The sequence below is a fragment of the Ictalurus punctatus genome, chromosome 5, assembly GCF_001660625.3.
Source record: "Ictalurus punctatus breed USDA103 chromosome 5, Coco_2.0, whole genome shotgun sequence".
Classification (NCBI taxonomy): Eukaryota; Metazoa; Chordata; class Actinopteri; order Siluriformes; family Ictaluridae; genus Ictalurus; species Ictalurus punctatus.
Genome location: NC_030420.2, coordinates 14424923 through 14438122, shown reverse-complemented (window position 1 = coordinate 14438122; position 13200 = coordinate 14424923). Strand labels below are relative to the sequence as shown.

The 13200-nt window shown below is 37.1% G+C and overlaps 1 protein-coding gene across 1 annotated transcript in view; it reads right to left on the bottom strand.

The window, feature by feature from the left end:
• Positions 1 to 13200, bottom strand: part of si:dkeyp-117b11.1 (B-cell linker protein) — a 93759-nt gene that overhangs the window by 1634 nt on the left and 78925 nt on the right. Inside the window, exon 18 of the mRNA XM_017468566.3 lies at positions 102 to 260. Coding sequence (XP_017324055.3) covers positions 102 to 260 — 159 coding nt within the window. The remainder of the gene's footprint in view (positions 1 to 101; positions 261 to 13200) is intronic.

Sequence of the window (13200 nt, the reverse complement as noted above, 5' to 3'; positions counted from 1 at the left end):
TAAATTCAAAATACAAATAGTATACATTGTAAAAAAAAAAAAGTACAGTGAAAGGTAATAAAGTACATTATAGGAAACTCAATGAAGTATTCAAACTTTACCTCTTCACATTTCTTTCCCTCTTTGCCCAGGGCGTAGCTGCACGAGTCCTTGAGAAAGCGCACAGGAATGTTGTAGACTTTCTGATTAAAAAGCACAACTAGAGTAAATGGTTGTCGTGCATTCTGAGCCGTGCTGCACCTGACCATGAAGGAGCCATCCTGATCCAAGCAAAAATTATACAAAACATTCACAAAAGGTTTAATCAGAATGAGAACTCTTACTTGCTGAGCACAGTATATTCAAGGAGTTTCTCTTAAAAGCATACAGTATGAGAATCATTTGAATGAAACATTTTGTAGTGCTGATATTTTTAAAAATGTATATTAAAAACCACTCAATATATACTCACTGGAAACTTTAATCGAGACACCTGTACACCTGCTCATTCATGCAATTTTACAATTAGCCAATCAGTTAACGTTCAAGTGCTTCAGTTAATTTTAATGTCTTTATTGAAATTCTTTTCTTCGCATATCCCAGCATGTTAGGAAGCTAGATAGTATACATTGCGACCACTGTGCCCAAGATAGAATTTGATGTAAACAGAGAAGTTCATTTATGGCAGTTGAACTTGGAAGCGATGAAGATCACTTCACAGACCACTGCCTACCTGTCTTCCCCTCATCTGTTGCTGTCCTCTCCGCCTGTACCTCCTGTAAGGCCTGTCCCTTTGCCTCTTTCTGTTCGCTCTGCCACATCTACAACTACTTTTGACGTGAGTAAGAACATTGTGTTGGTTCCCCTTTTCGAGAAGCTGAGGTAGACACTTATTTTAGTGTATGTGAACGTACAGCCTTAGATTGGCCTAAAGATGTCTAGTCTTTTCTGCTCCAGTGTAAGCCTATAGGCAAATGTTTAGAAATCTTAAGAAAGTGCTTTCACAGACCTATGAAAGAGTTTGTGAAGGAGAATGAGACTGTGTTGGATAATGGTGCTCTTTATGGGAGTTGATTTGTTTGAGGAATTTAACAACTGTTTCCCTGATCACATAGTGGTATGTCTAAATGAGAGGAAGGTTTCCTCCATGTCAGATGCTGCTGTATTAGCTGATGAGTTTGTGCTGACACACAAGAATGTGTACAACCAGACCAAGGTAGAACCTTCTTTACTGATTGCCAGTCTTAAACAGTTCAATCTATCTGGTCAAATTCCACTCCTAGCTCCTCAGTATGCTTTTATTGCCATAAGCCTAGACATGTAATTGCAAATTGTGCAAGTTTAAAAAGGAAACAGGAAAAGCAAAGGCAAAACCCTAATCAGCCTCAGAGCATTGCTTTAGTTAAAACTCTTGCTCCTGTTTCTGTTCAACAAGATGGTGCTAAAAAGTCTCTCAATTCTAGATATCACCCATTTGTAACAGATAGTGCTGTTTCTTTGGTAAGTAAGGAGCAGACCCCAGTTCCTGATAAAATCCTTCATGATACTTGGGCTACTCAGTTATTTATTTTGGGTGGAGTTTGACCCTTTTCAGAGCAGTCGTTTTGTGGAACATATGTCTTTTGTAAAGGGATTGCTATGCACTATATTTGGGTTCTTCTACACCATGTGTCTTTGTGCTCAGGTCTAGCCATGAGGATATTTAGAGTAGCAGTATGTAAGTCTCTACCTGTGGAAGGCATTAGATTCATTCTGGGGAGTAACATAGTTGGAGGTAAAGTTCTTCCAGATGAGAAACAGAGAAATCTGTTTATAGCCCTTAAGAGATGGTGAAAAGACAGGTAGCATTTTTTGCAGAACAGGGTGTTCTAATGCACAAATGGTCACCTCAGAGTGATGTAGATTTAATCAGTGTCTTTCAAATTGAGCTACCTACTGTATTCAGGCAACATGTACTTCAGGCAACCCATTATCACCCTTGGTCAAGACACTTAGGCATCAAGAAGACTTACTCTTGTATTCTAAAACATTTCTTTTAGCCTGCTCTTAGGAAAGATGTAGTGCAATTCTGTCAGTCTTGCCATGTTTAGCTGTGTACTGGGAAGACAAATCAAGTCATCCCTCCAGCTCCCCTTTGACCTATCCCTGTACTTGGGGAGCCTTTGCTCATGTCCTTGTTGATTGTGTTGGCCCTCTGCCTAGAACTAAATCTGGGAATCAATACTTCCTTACGATAATGTGTGCCTCTACCCATGTCCCAGAAGCTGTTCCTTTACGTAGAATTACTACCCCTGTTGTGGTTAAAGCACATAAAATTTTTCACCTCTTTTGGTTTGCCTAAAGATATTCAGGATTGAGGAACTAACCTTTTATCTAAGCTGTTTCACCAGGTTATGAAAACGCTAAACATTGCTCATCAGGTGTCCAGAGTCTCAAAGTGCTTTGGAGAGATTTCACCAGTCTTTGAAGTCTATGCTTTGGAAATACTGCCTAGACACTGAAAAAGACTGGAATGAAGGGGTGCCCCTTGTGTTGTTTGCAGTATGAAAAGTTGTTCAAGAATCGCTTGGATTTGGTTCTGCAAATTTTGGTCATTCATAGGGCTGCAACTAATGATTATTTTCATAAATCGATTAGTTGGCCAATTAATTTTTTGATTATTCGATTAATTGGATGGGGTGGGGCGAGCTTTCAGTACCTTTTTTTGTTTATTTAAAATAAAATGCACAAACTGAGTGTTACAAATATAAATTTCAGAATAAAACTTTACACAACTGTTTGTACAAAACAGAATAGAACCCAATACATACACACACACACACACACACACACAAACACACACACATACCAGAATATATATTATTAATTTAGGACTGTAGTTTAATTTTATATTAGCATTTTATATTAAACACCGCGGAGATCAAACAGTGCTGCACAAACACAAAGTTATGTTTATATCCAAAATGCTCCAGTATGTGCAAGGGGTTGGGGAAACTGGTGCAAGCCCGCTTAAAAGGTTTAGTTTAATTTAAGTTTCTTGTCATTATATGCTGTATTTGCACGCTTGCAGTGTAAATTCTGTCGTTTATTATAATGGAAGTGATGTGTTAGTAACGAGCCCGCCTTGCTGATCACGCGCAGAGAACAGAAACCACAAGGTGCAGTGAAAGGGAGTTTTTATTATTAATTTAGGACTGTAGTTTAATTCGGTGCTTTTTGTGCATCCATAAACATAATGCATAATATATATATATATATATATAATTTATTTTTGTTTATATTGTGTATAAAAGTATTCATTATTTTTTTATGGATGCACAAAAAGCATATAATGACAAGAAACTTAAATTAAACTAAACCTTTTAAGCGGGCTTGCACCAGTTTCCCCAACCCCTTGCACATACTGGAGCATTTTGGATATAAACATAACTTTGTGCTTGTGCAGCACTGTTTGATCTCCGCGGTGTTTAATATAAAATGCTTCCCTGCCTTTCAGACTTTCCTTCCTCAGTCACGTGATGATTTCACCTTCGTTTGATGGTGGCCAAGGTCATGTTGGGAATAAAAGGTAATGCTGACAGAAAGTAAACTGAAGAAAGTAATTTTGGTAATTCTGGGTGTCTGCTAATGTTAGCGTGCGTATGACGTCATGCGCCGCCACCTAGGTAGCGGCTTATACTTCCAGTTAGTAAAAAAAAACAAACACTAGTGTTATATTTGAGATAATGTTACCTTTCTAAAATCCACACACTAGATGGTAGAGTACACAGTGCATAGTGTAAGCGTACAGTAGAGCCCTAGAGGTGTCTCAAAATCGAAAGTAGCAGTTGTATGACAGTAAAGCAGTTCCCAGGAAATTCAGCCTGGTGATAGAGTAATGGATTTATTTCAAATTCCTGGTTCATCTCTGTATGCCAAATTTTCTGGGCCATACCAAGTCAAGGAAAAACTTAGTGATACTAACTGTTAACTGTACTCCTGACCGTAAAAGCAAGACACGTGTCTGTCACATTAACATGTTGAAAGAATATCATATATTTTCATTTGCCTAAAGGTTTTCCAAAATATTTGGCACATGGTCCAATGGACATGTGCCATGATGAAGCCTTTTCTGTTGGATATATAGTGCTACCTGATAGCAGGGAAGAGCATATTGTTGAGGATTCACACACACACACACAGTTCACATTTTGGTGGCTGTTTATTCGTAAGCATCTTTGTGAAACTGCAACAGTGCAAGAAACAAAAAAAAAAGAACGCACTCTCTCTGTGTGTCTGTCTGTGCATATGTGTGTGTTTTCATGCGCACAGAAAGTTTACTTTCATAAGGGACTTTTATTTTTAAGCATTTTTAGAATCTGCCACAGTGAAAAAGATGATAAAATGTATTTGTTTATATATTTTTTGTCTATTCTTATGTCTATACAGTGATGATGAACAAGGCCTGTGATGTGGCACTGTGCCTCTTTGTGGACAGGAACTGCTTTGAAAAATGGCACATCTAAAAGGACACACACACATTGGAGGACTGCACAGACTGGAAAAAAATGCCTGTGACTGATCTGTTTTACTTGTAAATAGTTCAATAGAGTTTCCGGTTTCTCATTTTTCAAATTTATATTTGCATTTATGGTGGACTGACAAGTCTGATAAAAGGAAGCACTGAGCAGACTGAAAAATTAAAAACGCCTGTCACTAATCTGTTTTATTTGTAAATAGTTCACTAGAGTTATTTGTTATTCAGTTCTAAAGTTTATATTCTGCATTTATGGTGTTGGGGGAAAAAACAACAACTTTAAAAAACATTTCATTTAGTATGTTTTCTTAATTTATTAAATAAAAATGTGGTTTTTAATAGTTGTTTATATATATATATATATATATATATATATATATATATATATATATATATATATATATATATATATACATACACACACACAGTATTTCACAAAAGTGAGTACACCCCTCACATTTTTGTAAATATTTGATTATATCTTTTCATGTGTCAACACTGAAGAAATGACACTTTGCTATAATGTAAAGTAGTGAGTGTACAGCTTGTATAACAATGTAAAGTTGCTGTCCCCTCAAAATAACTCAACACACAGCCATTAATGTCTAAACCGCTGGCAACAAAAGTGAGTACACCCCTAAGTGAAAATGTCCAAATTGGGCCCAAAGTGTCAATATTTTGTGTGGCCACCATTATTTTCCAGCACTGCCTTAACCCTCTTGGGCATGGAGTTCACCAGAGCTTCACAGGTTGCCATTGGAGTCCTCTTCCTCTTCATGCAGACCAATTTGATGCAGTGTGCGGCATATAGTCTGAGCATTGACAGGCTGAGTCCCCGCCCCTTCAACTTCTGCAGCAATGCTGGCAGCACTCATACGTCTATTTCCCAAAGACAACCTCTGAGCATGTGCAGTCAACTTCTTTGGTCGAACATGGCAAGGCCTGTTCTGAGTGGAACCTGTCCTGTTAAACCGCTGTATGGTCTTGGCCACCATGCTGCAACTCAGTGTCAGGGTCTTGGCAATCTTCTTATAGCCTAGGCCATCTTCATGTAGAGCAACAATTCTTTTTTCCAGATCCTCAGAGAGTTCTTTGCCATGTGCCATGTTCAGTGACCAGTATAAGGGAGTGTGAGAGTGATGACACCAAATTTAACACACCTGCTCCCCATTCACACCTGAGACCTTGTAACACTAACAAGTCACATTACACCAGGGAGGGAAAATGGACATTTTCACTTAGGGGTGTACTCACATTTTTTTGCCAGCGGTTTAGACATTAATGGCTGTGTGTTGAGTTATTTTGAGGGGACAGCAAATTTACACTGTTACACAAGCTGTACACTCACTACTTTACATTGTAGCAAAGTGTCATTTCTTCAGTATTGTCACATGATATAATCAAATATTTACAAAATGTGTGTGGTGTACTCACTTTTGTGAGATACTGTATTAGAGATGCACTGATGTATCGACTGATTATAAAAAGGCTATTTTTTACCCGCTATCAACTATCGGCCAATAGTTTAAAAACATCCGATGATCAGGGACGATTATATCCTGTCAATCAAATGAGGACAGGAAAACACATCAGTTTTGTGCTGTAGTTTGTAACTGCAGTTTGTAAGCTCTGCATAACCCTAACCCACAAAAATTTGGGTTAGTGAGCAGCAGTGAAGCAGCGTCGAGTCTAATTCCCCAACAACAACACCCCCCCCCCCCCTTCCACTGCACTACTTGCGCGCTGCTCCCATGCTGCTCACGCTAAATTAAAGGGCCAGTACACCGTTGAAAGATTTAAATGAAAATGAATGACAAAAAAATAGTATATATTGCACAGAAAAATATATTTGTAGAGTAGTATGTTTCATATGCACTTAATGTTAATATGCGTTAATATCATCAAAAAAAGAGTTGATTTTAGGCCTATATATTACGAGTTTGATGTTCAATGATGAAGTAGAAATGCTTTTGTTTGTGGTGAGTGAATGTGAAGCCTAACAGGAGGTTTGTTTTTACAATTCAGTCAATGTTAATATGATTTAATAACTTTCAATAAGTTAAGAAATCTTACTTTAATCTTCAGAATTTAGTTAATGTGTTAATGTTAATATGAATAATGTGTTTTTGTTTAAGAAACTAGTTACTGTGAAACAACTTGTTGAAATGGAGAGAATAAAGTTTTTATTTGCATTTCTAACTTTCTAAGAATTAATGCTCCAGCATCTAAGGAAGAAAAACAGGCAACTTAAATAGGGCACAAGGCTGCCCTGTGGTGGTCTAAGATAGAACTACCCCTGGGAGGCCATGACAAAATATACAAAAGGTTAAACAATAAAGACAATTCTTCATAGTTTTCTTTGCTCATATTTACCACTGGTGCCAATATTAGTGGAGGGCACTGTAGGTAATGTGCCTAATAGTAGCTTTATAATTTAGCATTATAAGATGGATACATAATGCCACATGTTTTTTTTTAGATTGGGTGTGGAGTTCTGGAATGCTGAAATTTGTTTTTGGCTGATAAAGCAGGCAGCACGTGATGTAACTATTATTCTTAGTAGATTGGAAATAGAATAGCATCTGAATGTGAGGGCAGGGATGTTGAAGTACTGCTGCATCTGCATCAGGGGCCGTTTCTTTAGACATCTTGTAAAAAGGAGTTGAGGAGCTTCCACTGTGAATGGGGTTTAAAAAGGTGAGCCAAACATAGTGATATAAATGTGTAAGAAAGCAGCTGATGTCGTAGAAGCTGTGAGCGTGTGACAGATGTGGTAGAGCAGGTTGTTCATTAATTGTAGTGTTGGCGTTTCGATTTCCGGCCCACATGACTTCACATGCCGAAGTGGCCTTGGGCAAGACACTGAACCCCAAGTTGCTCCCGATAGCAAGCTAGCACCTTGCATGGCAGTTCTGCTACCACTGGTGTGTGAGTGTGTGTGTGAATGAGAACCAGTGTAAAGTGTTTTGTAGAACTGCTAAGGTTAAAAAAGCGCTATATATGTGCAGACCATTAACCATTAGTCTACTGCCGTGTTTCCACCGAAATTACCCGGAACAATTAATCCCAGAGTGACGATTTGGTTCCTCCAGACCATTGTTGTCTGTGTTTCCACTGCGGTCTAAAGTACCATGAAGATTAGGCAAATTAGTCCGATGGTCAAACTACGTGTTAGTCCACCAGTCGGAACCGCTCCTGTTATTGATCATTAATTTTCTTGTAGTCCTATTTTCATTTCTTGAGCTTCTCTCGGTACTGTTCTCCTGTGTGAACAATGCCCAGCTCGTTTAACCAACTTGATATTTTTAAGTATACTTTTTCATTGCAGGTTGCTGTCTCCAGTTCCAGTTGTATTTCCTACTCTGCATAAATACTTAATAAGTCCTGAACCTTGTCATCAGTCCATCAATCGTATTTTTTAAGAAACACCATTATGTTGATTCAAATCACAATAAACAGCTGTTACTGTATGAGCCGCAACAGACGGTGGTTGAAATAAAATGCTGCATGCACTCAACCAATCAAAATGCCGCAGGCATTCAACTAATCAGCATGTTCAGCATCCAAATCCTACCCCCACAGCTCCTGAACTTTGAAAATGTACCACCTCCTGAGTAGGACACTTCCAAATATAATATTTTACCTGAAACTTAATTTAGACCCTGGTCCCTGCGGAAACACACCGAATACCAAAAGTCCCTAGCTCCTGGGGAAATTTCCTGTGGTGGAAAAGTGTTTTAATGTAACGGAGTATAAGTAATTTATTAAAATTGTAAATGTACTCGAGTAAGAATGAAAAGTATCATGCATTAAAAGTTCTCCTATAAGTAAATTTTTTTGGAAACAGTTACTTAAGTATGTTTAACAGAGTAAACATAATACATTACTACCCACCTCTGGCTGGCACAGACTCAAGAGTGGAAGAAGTAGAAAAGAAAAAGAACACTAATGATTACAATAGGTGCCTACACACCTCCAGTGTTTGGCTTCTAACAAAAAAAAAAAATTAATAATTAATAATAATAATAATAATAATAATAATAATAATAATAATAATAATAATAATCTATGCCTAAAAAAACTGCAACCCATGATAACAGTACAAATTTTCAAATAGAAGAATAATAACACTATGTAACACAATTTTTGTTCCTGGGTATAAAGTGTTATTTTCTAGTCAAAAATATAGAAATTGCTATTAATCCCCTCAAACTTTACTTTTGTGAGAAGAACATTTTTTTTTGTGTGCCATAATCAAAATATGCAGATGCGTGATCTGCTGTGTTGACAGGAACAACCAAAAGGCAAAATTGTAAATCACTTTCAAAAAGCAGCTCTCAAATGTAGTCTCCCATCAATTTCTCGTTATATTATCATTGGTAGCAGCATTCAATGTCCAGTATATCCTGGTGGAAGTGCTTGTCTTGCTCCTCTGAGTACACTCATGTTCTCAGTGAATTTATCAAGATGAGCATCAAGGATATGGACTTTGAGAAACATCCTGCAGCCTATTGTGCAATAGTTCTTCAGAAGTCTCAACCACTACACATACATTTAGGCATTGTGATTGCCCATGAAGCCACAAGTTACTGTGACAGTTGTTCCAAACCATGTTCTCCTTCCTAGTGAGCTTCTTGGGGAATCGCTTGCACTCCAGGATCTTCTTATCTATCATCCAACAAAGAGACTGGCTTTGACATTTGCCTCAGACAGCTTGGGAAAGAAGTCTTGAAGATTGCCAACTCCTTATCTAGAGCTGTGGCAAATTGTTTCATAAGGCCCAATTTGATGTGCAGTGGTGTCATCAACACCTTCTGGTTCAACACCAATGACTCCCAAACAGCAGACTGAGTTTGCCAATCCCACCTTTTTGGTAGTGCACCTTGGTGTCCCTGCTGTCAAAAGACAAAGATATCAGGGAAACTTGGTAAAACCTCCTTGGAGACCCATAAGGAATGCCATCAGTTTGAAGTATCCTATGACTTCCCCAGTCTTGATGCTGTTCAATGAACCATAAACAATTATTGCACATGTACCTGTGGAACAGTCCATAAGACACTAACAGTTTACAGAAGGTAGGCAATTAAAGTCACAGTTACAATAACTGAGGACTGAGTCAGCTCTGAAAAACACCAGGAGAAAGATGCCTAGGGTGCCTGCTCACCTGCGTGAACATGCCATAGGCCTGCTGCAGGGAGGCATGAGGACTACAGATGTGGCCAGAGCAATAAACTGCAATGTCCATAATGTAAGGTGCATAAGAGAGTCCATGAGGATGAGATGCACTATAGTACTTAAAGTAACTGGTGGCACACCAGATACTGACTGTTACTTTTGATATTGAACACCCCCCCCCCCCCCCCCCCCCTGTTGTTCAGGGATTCATTATTCCATTACTGTTCATCAAATGTCTGTGAAATTTGTTCATGTCTCAGTTTATGTCTCAGTTGTTGAATGTTTTTATGTTAATACAAATATTTGCACATTTTAAGAAATTTGCTGGAAATAAAAGCAGTTGAATGTGATAGGACATTTCTTTTTTTGTTGAGTTTATGTAAAGGGTAAATTGATAAAAATGCATGTTTAAAGGTTATGAATATAAAAATGTGCAATGATATTCCATGTGGTTGCTAAAGTGCTAGGTGGATGCTAGAGTGTTGCTAGGTTGTTGCTATGCAAAACTAGTTTATTGTTATGCTTTTGCCAGGTGATTGATAGAGTGTTACTAAGTGCCATATAATAATATGCTATTCCAGCTGGTTGCTATAGTGTTACTAGGAGGTTCCAATATGATCCCAGTTGGTTCATATTGGTTGTACCTAGTCAGGTGCTAAGGAAACTCAGCTGGTTGCTAAGGCTAATAAATAAAATAGTTTGTTATTGTTGAAGAAAGGGTCAATTAATACAATTAATTCAATTAAACAAATGAGACAAAAGTATTATACTTGGTCATTTATTAATATTACATATGTGAGTGGTAAAAGCATGTGAATCTTTGATTTCAATATCTGGTTTGACCCCATTGTGCAGCAATAACTGAAACTGTTACTGTTTCCAGTAACTGTTGATCAGTTCTGCACATTGGCTAGGAGGAATGTTAGCCTCAGTACAGAGCTTCAATTCTGAGATGTTGGTGGGTTTCCTCACATGAACTGCTTGCTTCAGATCTTTCCACAACATTTCAATTCGATTAAGGTCAGGACTTTGACTTGGCCATTCCAAAACATTAACTTTATTCATATTTTACCATTCTTTGGTAGAATAACTTGTGTGTGTAGGCTTGTTGTCTTGTTGCATGACCCACTTTATCTTTAGATTCAGCTTATGGATAGATATCCTGATACTTTCCTTCAGAATTCGCTGGTATAATTCAGAATTCACATAATGCTATAAATTATGTAACAAATATAATTGCCCTCTTCCTGCTAATGTATATTATCCTTCTGAGTTTCAGACTGATAACACAAGCTGCTATGCTAACCCAGTTGGTTGCTAGGGTGTATCCACTTGATTGTTATAAACAGTTAAGTGTGTAAAGGTTATGTTAATGTTAGCATTAAAATGTTAAAATACTGGGTTTAGCTATTTTGGGATTTGTGGAAATTAACAGGAATTGTGGTATTTTTATTTATTTATTTTTTTTTACATTTTTTTATTTTTTTACTTTGATGTTGGGTTGAAAGAGCCTGGTAAACAAGCTAAAAGAGTAAAACCATATTACCGTATTTCATTTATTTTAAAATGTGAAATTGTTTAATAGCTAAGCATTCAATTGTTCAATAATAATTCAATACAATTGCTCAATAACTAAGGTTAAAAGGCTAAATGTTTCTAATATGTAAAGAGAAGAATGTTAAAAATACTGAAACATGTTTAAAGGTTATAAATCCTAAAATCCTACTAGGAGATTCCAGGTAGTTGTTAAAGCTTTGCTAGGCAGTTGTTATGCTAACCCAGTTGGTTGCTAGGGTGTTCCTATTTGATTGCTAGAAACAGTTAAAAGTGTAAAGGTTAAAAAGTCATGGGATATGTTAAAGCATTAATATGTTGCTAGCAAAGAGACCTTAGATTATTAGCATGTTGTGTGAAATGCCTGCTGGAAACTGATTAGCTGAAGGTGGCCATGTTTTTGAAGTAATTCAGTCATGATTAATCTAGTTACAAATTAGCAGAATGATGCAACACACCAAATCTTATCTGAATCAGGCTTTTGGTTCTTGAGAAACAGCTATTTGAACTTAGCTCTGCTCCTATCAATAACCATGCCTCAACCTTTACCCAGGGCCTCAGAACATTACACTGAACAATTCTTTCAGGTTTGGTTTACATTCATATGGCCAATCATGGATTTGATTAAACCAACTCTGCCTCCATAGAAGTGATTAATGTGTGGAGGCCATATTGTTTAAAATCTCAACAAAGTTACAAAGCTCTGGGACTCCAAAGAACCACACTGAAAGCCATTGTCTCCAAATGGAAAAACTCGGCAGAGATAAATAGTTTGTATATATTGTAACCTTATTTTTGACAGGTCTAGGTCAAAGGTCAAAAAGATACATATTCTTAATCTCTATATCTAGGTCAAAGGTCATGATCATAAAATATATATAAATCCGATTCCCATGCATTCCAGACACATATGTTCCCATACATGTTATGGTCATGTCGGTTCCCATGCATTCCAGACACCCACACACGTTGCACACATGTCCTTTCTTTTCACATAGGATATGAAAGACTGAGATAGGTCTAGGTAAAAATAAATAAATATATATATATATATATATATTAGTTATGTTAAATCCGGCTCCCATACATTCCAGACACATATGTTCTCATACATAGTATGATCATGTGTATTACACACACACACACACACACACACACACACACACACACACACACACACACACATCCAAACAAAAATATGACAAACATACACACACACACACACACACACACACACACACACACACACACATCCAAACAAAAATATGACAAACATACTTTCTTTTCACATTATTTAAAAGGAATTTACGTGTTATGTACTTAATTACCATAATTATGAACACAAGTTGTTAAGTTGACAATCATTTTTAAAATTACATTGCTCCATTTAGATTTTCTCCAGTAGAATGCAGTCTTTTAAACCAGGAAAAATGACTACCTTTAAGTTGTATAAGTATAATCCAGTGTGATTTACAATACAAATCTCATACCTAACATCTCTGCAGGATTTATAGACATTAAAGCACTGAATGAAATGAGCAATATAGACAAAAAAGAAACACTCTGCGTCTACTACTTTTATCTCTCTCATAGTCTCATCCACAGTCCAAAGGCTCTGGAACTAGAAATTCATTGCTTTAGTAGAATTTAATTGTAAGTGAAATGGTAATCACATTGTAATGTCTTTTGTATAGTATTTGTTCAGTCCACAGGCCCTCTAACACAGTCTTAACTGTCTGAATTTGTCCAGACATGTTAAATGGGTACGGACTTGACATTAGTGACTTGAAGTTATCACGCCAATTTCGTTGTTACTGCTTTCTTCTAGAACTCAATTATAGATCTTGTATGGTAGCACTACTTCTATTGTTCTCTGCTTGATAAATCGCTTTGCTTGTGTTCTCTCATTGTAAGTCACTTTTGGATAAAAGCGTCTGTTAAATGAATAAATGTAAATGTACTACAATGTAAATTTT